At 37.6% G+C, this 9,114-nt stretch overlaps 2 protein-coding genes across 2 annotated transcripts; both read left to right on the top strand.

The window, feature by feature from the left end:
• Positions 1-24: 24 nt before the first annotated feature.
• Positions 25-3,963, top strand: LOC111323316 (uncharacterized). The gene is made up of 5 exons (XM_022926637.2): positions 25-162; positions 1,135-1,352; positions 1,651-1,886; positions 2,463-2,521; positions 2,818-3,963. Exons 1-5 carry the CDS (start codon positions 106-108, stop codon positions 2,989-2,991), a joined length of 744 nt encoding a protein of 247 aa, XP_022782372.2. The 5' UTR covers positions 25-105; the 3' UTR covers positions 2,992-3,963.
• Positions 3,964-4,370: 407 nt separating this feature from the next.
• Positions 4,371-8,700, top strand: LOC111323317 (uncharacterized). The gene has a single exon (XM_088735508.1). It carries the CDS (start codon positions 5,025-5,027, stop codon positions 5,631-5,633), a length of 609 nt encoding a protein of 202 aa, XP_088591634.1. The 5' UTR covers positions 4,371-5,024; the 3' UTR covers positions 5,634-8,700.
• Positions 8,701-9,114: the final 414 nt, after the last annotated feature.

Below are 9,114 nucleotides of genomic sequence, written 5' to 3'. Positions count from 1 at the left end.
ACGAAAATATATATGTAAATCATTACTGCGCATATATTCGTCAGCGGTAGTAGTCTGTTATACAAGATGGCGGACGAACTTATCAAAATCGGAATAGGGTAAAATATGGCGAAGAAATTGCGCATTAATGTTGTTTGTTCATCCAGAGACAAGCGATTTCTGGTAAGAGAAACTTGCAACAAGATCCTACTGTTTTAATCACATCCAGGATTCCACTTTTGTGTTAATCTTAATTACATTTTGAAGCATACTAAAATTAATACGCGAGCTCTGTTGCGATCTCTATTTAACAATTATTCGCCTCAGGTTCGGTGAATATCGTCGAATAATCTCCGAGGCGAAGTCGAGGGGTTTATTCGACAATATTCACCGAACCTGAGGCGAATAATTGTTTTAGTATAATTTCAGTGCTGAACAACAGAGAAATTTCTAAAATCATAACATTTTAGTAACATTTATTAACATTTTATTTTAACATTTTATATGAACCGCGTGGAGTGGTTTATATAGCGTCGTATAAGGAACCGCTCGACCAATCAGGTTGCTGGAAACTCTTTCCTCAGCTTTTAAATTATACTAAATTTACATTATTAATCAGGGGCCAGAACTTGTATACTTGTTATAGTCTTAAACTCGTGGTTTAAACTGAGGATGAGATCAAGGTTATTCATCTCCTGTTGTGGCATTTATTGCCTACTGTATATGAAGAGACAATTAATATTTGACAGATACGGTGTATTTCAGCCACAAAAGATGTAACAGTTTTGCTCAATTTTCGGTTCGTGTATGTGACCTCTATTTTGTATTTTTACTTGTATTATTTGTGCTCTAAAAACTCTTATTAGCCCCTGGGCGCTTATTATTTTCAGGTTAAAGTAATTCAAACTAGCTTCTAATTTCTCCTTACAATATCACCCCTGAATCAGACATTAAGGTTACCAGCCGAAGGTGTTATTGTCTGTGTACAACAAATTCTCCTCGTCAGCACCTTAGGAAATGTGTAGAAAACAGTATGGAGAATATGCATACTGATGTTAGGGTGGAAAGGGTTAATTGTGCATGTTTTTTAAATCCATTGCTACACCTTTAGTTTGTTTTTCTCTTTTTTTTTTCTTTTTTTTTTTTTTACTGCAGGTCCTGGCTGAGAAGGAATGGACTCTTGCTGCTTTCAGAAGACACACAGAAGATGTTTTTCACAAATTGTATCCCAATGAACCACAGCTGAAAATCTCAGGCTTACAAAATGAGTTTCATTTTGATATACCTCTGAGTTACAAAGTGGATGAGACACTGGTTGATGCAGGACTTGTGTTCATTCTTGAGGAAGAAATGAATCTCTTGACATCATTAAGGTTGGAAACTCAACTTCCTAGTAAAATTGAACTATACAAATAAACCTCTTTCCATGTAACACTTAAACTACCAAGATGTGATGAGTAACTCTTACCTGGACTACCATACATTTCTCTAAAAATTTCACAGGAGAATTTAGTGCCATACCTAAATAACACTGTCTAACGGTTGAGCCTGCCAGTTGTCATCATCAGTTTGTAGAATAATTTGATGAAATCACGAAGGAAACTAGAAGTTAATCAATTTAGGAGTAGTGTATCTGTAATAATATTTCTATTTCAATCTTTACTTTTGTAGCCACACTTCATCTGTTGAAACCAGTACAATGGAATGTAAACGCAAAGTCCCTGGTGAGATAAAGAAATATGATGATGATGATGGTGCTCGGCAGAAAAGTTCTAAAAAGAGGCTGAAAGCTGTCAAGAAAACCTCAAAATCCAAAAAGATTCGAACCAGTACTGTGGATAAAATTGAAGAAAGTTCACCCAATAACAGGGTTACATCAACGACCAGCCCCACAGGCGTTGAGCTTGGTAAGAGGCTTTGTTGGGGGATGGGTTGAAGGAAATAGGAGGCATAAAGGACAAATGTTACTCTTTTATTTATATGAAGCCCCCCGCTCCCCCCGAGGGCCAGAGTCATTGTGTTTGTTTTGTTCCCATATTTCCACAATCCCCTCCAGGACTCAACATTAACTTTTCAACCTACTAGCCAAGTGGCTGGTGACAACTTAGATGTTATAAAAATTTCAGTTTGTTTACTAGCTAAACTGGGTGGTGGAAACTGAAAACCACTAGCCAAAACTGAATTTCTACTAGTCTGTGGCCAGTTGGCTACTGTTAATGTTGAACCCTGCCTTTGTATATGTTATGTACTTTCTTGCCAAAAGTACAAACAATTACTTAAAACAAAAAAATGATTACTGGTAATGATGTTAGGAAAATAACTTTGGGAGCTGGCGGAGCCAGACAGCCAGTGTGGAACTAGGCTTTCAAACAGCTTAAAAAGTGAGAGGGAAATCTGGGTTGGGGGTAAGCCGTACAAGAATTGGATTCCCTCCCTGAGGAATATTGTATTTATTTTAGACTTGTTTTCTGCTTTTTTTGTAGCAAGTCTTCTCCCCCAGATTGTGGAAAAAATATCAGAAGATTCAGAAGTGGACATTGAGGTGGGTACTGCATACATCTTGTTTTCAAATTAATGTTTAAGAGTTTTACCCCATTGCATGAAAGCACTCACTTTAGTTTAAAAAACTTAACTCATGCTTAGGTCACTGTTAAACACTTTTGCTTTTTTTGTGAAATATGTACATCTGTGCTCAAACTTATCAGGTAGAAGTTATCTTGATCTAACACCAAATTGTTTTTAACTAATCCACAAAGAATGTGTTACTACTAGAGAGGAGAATTAACAATCAGATCTTGAATATTTAAGTTAACATGACAGTTTCCTTTTTTTATGAAGAGTGTGGAGGAATCAACAGCTCAGTTACAGGGAGAATCAAACAACACCTCAAGAAAAGAAACGGCCACCACCAAGAAGGAAAGCCAGCTTCATCTTTACAAGGCCAGAAAAAAAGTCTGTAAAAGCAAGACTGCAGTGAAAGACAATGGAACAATACAAAACCCTGAAACTTGAGACAATGGTCTCAGGATTGTTAACTAATATTGCTATAATTGTTACAGTATAAGTTGTCAGTTGAGTACAATCATGCAATACATGGTAACTTAGGTCTGTTTTTCTCCCCAAGAGAGACATGAAGGTAAAAAGGTAAAGCCTACTTAGGAGCCATGTGGCTCATTGGGCCAATGCTCAACTCCGGTTTCTGTAGCATGGAGTGACAATGAGTAAATCTACCCCCCCCCCCCCTGGGTGGGATGCCAGTCCATCGCAGGGTTACCCCCAGCATTAAATTCGCCAGTACCCATTTAATTCAACTGGGTGAAGAGAGGCTCTGTGAGAGTAAAGTGTCTTGCCTAAGAACACAACATAATGTCCCCAGCCAGGTCTCCAACCCAAACCATTTGATCTGGAGTTGAGTGCACCAACCATGAGGCCACCATGCCTCCACAGGAGAGACATGAAGGGTAGCATTTAAGTCAGTGTTGGCAAATAGACTCTTCCTTAACCCTTTAACTCCCAGATGTGATTCACATGTAACTTCTCCCTATAATATCTATACATTGTTTAGCAAACAGGTTATGAGATTATTTAAACTTATCAGGTGGAAATTCATGTCACTAATTTATAAGATGTGTTGTAGCAAGAGGGGAGGATCAACAATCAGATCCTGGGAGTGTAAAGGTTTACTTTTCTTAGTCCTTACGAGAAATCAAACCTCAGACCTTCTAATTCTACACTTGGATGCTCAATCACTGAGCTATAGAGAGCTCTGCAGTTAGGTAGGCCATTACCAGGTCTCACTGGTGAGAAGGGATATGGTTAAGGTCAGGGAACAGACAATGAGCATAAACATATTGATCAGCTAGACTATTTTATCTTGATGATGATATCTATGTCTTGTTACCAATATATAATAAAATGTTTAGCATTGTAACAGGAGAATTGCTGACCAGATCTTAGGAATTAAAATGTCAGTAAAGTTTGAAAGTTGGCTTAGGTCAGTTTTGTGCAAGAAAAATGGGGGAAGAAAATTTGGGCTTAACTGACATGTCCACTCAACAAATTAGAGTCCTATTTTTTATTTTTTTTTATTTTGGCTATTGATGCAATTGTTTTCTTCAAACAAATCCACAATATTTAGGCCCTTGCAAAACAGAAGATCACTATAGATGTAGGTGCTTGTTCTAAACTTGGAATATTTGTGATCTCATTGGCTGAACAATTATGCATTCTTTTCAGAACTGTTTCTCAGCTCTGATATCATTAAATCATTTCAATTGTGAACAAACAATACTCCCACAATTGCAGTAAACACTTTTAAGTACAAAATTTGACAGGAAATGTTCACCTCTCAACCAAATCTCCCTCCTTAATATGGTAAATGAATCCCAATACCTAAATATAATTTTCTCGTGGAAAGCATGAAAAAGGCATGGGATAAAACTTAAAGTTCACTACCATACCCTGGACTGCCAAAGACTAAAAGAGTACTTGTCCTTACCCCCCTCCTTTCTCAGAAATAAAATAGCACCCGAGCTTCCTTAGGAACCTAGTACTTATAGTAAAAGTTTCTATGGGGTTCTGACGTAATATTGTTTATCAAACATCGAATATTCTGGACGAACGTTATATCCTAACTTTGATACGAAGACTTACCCCCCGTCACGCCCCATTGCCGCCTGTTCGATGTTCGTGATTCCCTGAGGGTGGTACTGACAAAATGTCAATTATCGTCCCAGTTAATTAACACAAGTTACGAGGTTAATTTACAGTATCGACGATTCTCGTATTTGGTCTACTATATTTCCGGGAGTGGCTTACAGCGAACGACTGCCCACAACTATTAGACGGTTAGCTAAAATCTCTCAGCTCACGCAGACTGAACGCTGAATTGGAACATTTAATCGCCTCTGAAACCTGCGAGCGATCGAGTCAGTCATCAACAACAGCCCGTATTTACAAGTGGCGGTATTGGTTTAAGAACACGCACTTGCGTTGTAAGTAAACAGCGACATCGATACACAGTGCCTTTTGAAGGGAATCTTGCCATGAAGACAAGTTTGGATGATCAGTTCATTGTTTTGTTTTTACTCTGGACATGTTGTGGTTTGAATAATTTGCTTGTTGTTGTCGGAGCTGAAAGAACGAACAGCGATGTGCAGTATTGTCCTTACTTCAAGAATCGAGGTCCGTCTCGGCAGGACAATTTGAGAAATTGCACTTGGTATAAAGAGAATTCATGCTGTTATGACGAAGAAATTGAGTTTGCTTTTCGTCAGTTGTCACCACTTGAAGGTGCAACCGGCCAGTGTGCACAGTATATGAACTACTTATATTGCTACATATGTGCGCCGGATCAAAATACGTTTTTCAAGGAATTTACTCTGACCGTCTGCGAAGAATTCTGCGATCGCATCTATAACGCGTGCCAAAACGCAATCTTGAAAGGGCGTTCACTTAAGCACGTTTACCAAAATGGCCAAGACTTCTGCAAGGCACGTCGATTCAAAACGGACAAGGAAGCTCGCGGAAAGTGCTTCACTTATAAAGGAAAACCCAACGCAAACAGTGCGTCCCAACAATCAAGCGTCGATAGCAAGTTCATAGCTGTGTTAGGAATGTTGTCTCTTGTAGCAAAGCACTGTGTTTTGTTATGAGCATACAGCGTCACGCTATGCCACCATAATCCGTCGGCTAAGGTTTACTACGTATTACGGATTTTTATTCGTGCCTTTCAAATCACACAGTTGAAAACCTAATTTAATCCATGAGCTCACATAAAGACGTGTGTGAACAGCTGTAGTAAGGTAAGCCCACATATCATCATTCACGTGAAAATTCGAAGTAGCAATTTTCACAAAGGTAAATGTCAAAAGTTGCAGAAAATTATATCAGGTTTCCTCGGGAAAGCACGTTTTAAAGCTCTTTTCTTAGAGGAAAAACAAACAAGGGATCGAAATTATGCTAATATATCGAGTTATAATCATTTTACTTGAAAGAGCATTTATTATTGCAGACAATACTTATCATTGACCTTGAAATAGTCTCTACGCCAGCTGAAGGAACAATTTAGTATGCACTCTGCAGTGCACGCGAATATTTTTATGAAATTGGACTACGAAGTAAGTCAAATGCGAATTACATGGCAAGATGGAACAATTAAAAAAAAAAAAAAGAAAAACTGGGAACATATTACACAAGATTTCGATATAACATTTCATTCGAAGAAAATGCTGTTTTTTTTTACCGGTTCTCTCGATTTATAGGTTCAAAGTTCGGAAATTACAGTCATATTATTTGTTTTTATGGTCAAATGCCAAATATATCTTTGCGCCACATAAAACATGGCAAAATATTCAAGCTTTTCTTTTTTATTGGCAACCAAGTATGTAGCTAAACATGTACTTCAATTTCACATGGGTCAGCGTGGCAGCCTTTCAACCAAAAATATCATTTTTGGCACAAAATGTCTAAATTGCTGTCATAGTATTGACTACAAATGGAATTAATCTGATACATGTCTCGTCAGAGACTTAAAAACAGTGTATTTATGGAATCAGTTTTCAGACATTTGACAAAGAATGAAACTTCTCTTTCATTTCGATCGTATTTTATTAAAGGAATTACTTGCCCGAAATGATCAATTTTCAAACGGATTTTTCATGTCATTCATGTTTACAATCAAATTGTAAAACGTAGAGATTGTATAACAAAGAATGAAAGAATGGATCAAAAATCATTTGACAGAAGAAATTAAAAACAAATAAGGATTTTTTTTGAGATAGGAAAATTATTGAGCTACCACTATGGCCAATGATATTTATAGTACTGCACTCCCATACAAAAAATTGTAACTCAAATGTTATTTAATCTAAACATAATGATATTATGAGCGTAGTGAGCATAATATATACATATGTAGATATATCTTTATTAAAAACTAGATCATTGGATAATGCAATTCAAGACTTTTTATTGGCTCAGCCATTAAGGTATATCAGCCAATATACCATGATCTACAAATATGGTAAGCGTACGTGTCAGCTTAAAATTAAAAGAGAGCTAAAAATTTAATAAAATTAATAATTTAATTTAACGTTTTTAATAAAACAATTATTCCACTCACACTTGTTGGATATGAGATGATTATAGCCAACGAGGCGCTACGCGCCTCGTTGGCTATAATCCAGCTACGCGCCTCGTTGGCTATCTATCATCTCATATCCAACGCACGCTCGTGGAATAATTGTTAAATATATAAACATTTTTGCGATGGGTGAATTGCCATTGTGATTGCCAAGGTAATGACTCAAAAAATGTAACGAATTAAATTTTTTTGTGTGTGTGTGAACAATTTAAGGTTATGCTGTTCTGTGGTATGCACCAATTATTTTTGCAATGTCACTGAATTTTGAATCCTATGGTCATAATACTGATTTTAACAACAATCTTAATAATATTGCTGGCAGTCTGAGTTCTTGTGGTTTGGAATGAGCCCAAGGTGCCAGGTTCTTGCAATGTGGAATGAGCCTAAGGTGCCACCTTCAGCTCATTCCAAACCACAAGAACTCAGACTACTTGCGATATTTGGATTGTTGTTAAAATCAGTATTATGACTACAAGATTCAAAAGTCAGCAACAATGCAAGGTGTTTGTGTTTCGCAGCCTATGCCATTGAAATGCTCTTCCACACGAGAGAGAAAGATGCCCCAAGAGCTCTTTGAGCAATTGCTTCATTCATATATAATCATTGTAATCCTTATTATTGGCTGTTGTCTTCATAACCACAACCTTTTCACAAAAACAATTTTACAATGAAATTTACTTTACTGCACCTCACCAAGGGCTTTACAATGGAAAGAAAAAAGTGGAAACCAGCTTCTTTTCCGTCAACATCTTAAAGGCAGCAGCATTCCTAGAAAGCAATCGGTCACAGATAACTTAGTTTAAACTTGTGGCTGCGCAGCAATGCAAGTATAGTGAAAGGAAAACAAAAATAGACATTCTGGGTCTAGTTGTTCAATACCTAGAGGACCTATTAGTTATCCATAGATAATTAACTTTCATTTATTAATAATAGTAATAATATTAATAATAATAACAAATAATAGCGGGGCTCCTACGCGTACGTGGGGCAGAGCCCCATACCCATGGAATATAGTCAACCTCTTTTCATTTGGTTGTCACGTGACTAAACGAGCGTACCTCCGTATGTACATGCCTTCAGATTGCACGGGTAGGGTAGGGGAGACTATCAAATTGAAGGGAGGGGTGACTCAGACAAGTCTTGGCAAATGCACATCTCTTATGTTATCATTAATATTACAAACTTGGGAGCTCTGCTTTTAGGCTTGGCTAAATCTATACATTTTAGAGTTACTGTGGTTCCATTATATTTACAAGGAACACCCAACATGAAGCTGATAGTTACAGTAAGAAAACACTATCTGCTCAACAATGAAGAAAATTTACTTTGTAAAGTGACCTTGCAAATGAATTTGAGAAATCCTTCTCAGCTGGACCAAGGCCCCATACATTGTTACAAAATTTCCTGTATTTTCATTTCATTTGATCCGATCCGTGATCCGATCCTTGATCCGATCTGTGGTCCAATCTGTTAAATTAAACATGCCACGTACAAACACCATATCCAGCAAAACCAAATCTGGATTAAGTAAAAAGGTTACCAAAGAAAAATTATATTAAACATCATAAGAAATGCTGGTTTACCTCTACTTTTATTGACCATCCACGACCAGGACAACCACTGTTGCAGCCAACCACAGAAAATGTCCTAAAGGAAGCCTTGGCAAGGCAAAGCTCACGACTTTTTGTTCAAAACTAAAACAATCTTTCCTGCTAGCTTTACCCACCGAAAATTTCCTCGCTCGACAAAACTCTTTTCCGGATTTAAACAGCTCTTTAATCTTCATTCCCTTGAATTTTGCCTCACCGCAGGCGGTGAACCATTTGTCACAGAAACCTCCGCATACGGTCAAACGTTCATTGTCGTAAAACAAATTCTGATCGGGGGCGCAAACGTAGCACATGAGAAAGTTGGTGTACCGCAAACATCGCTCACTTGCTCCAAGCGGTGGCAAAACTGACGGGAATATCAAGTCCAGCTCGCTTTGAAGA

The sequence above is a fragment of the Stylophora pistillata genome, chromosome 10 (genome assembly GCF_964205215.1).
Source record: "Stylophora pistillata chromosome 10, jaStyPist1.2, whole genome shotgun sequence".
NCBI lineage: Eukaryota > Metazoa > Cnidaria > Anthozoa > Scleractinia > Pocilloporidae > Stylophora > Stylophora pistillata.
This window is presented reverse-complemented; position numbering and strand designations above follow the sequence as displayed.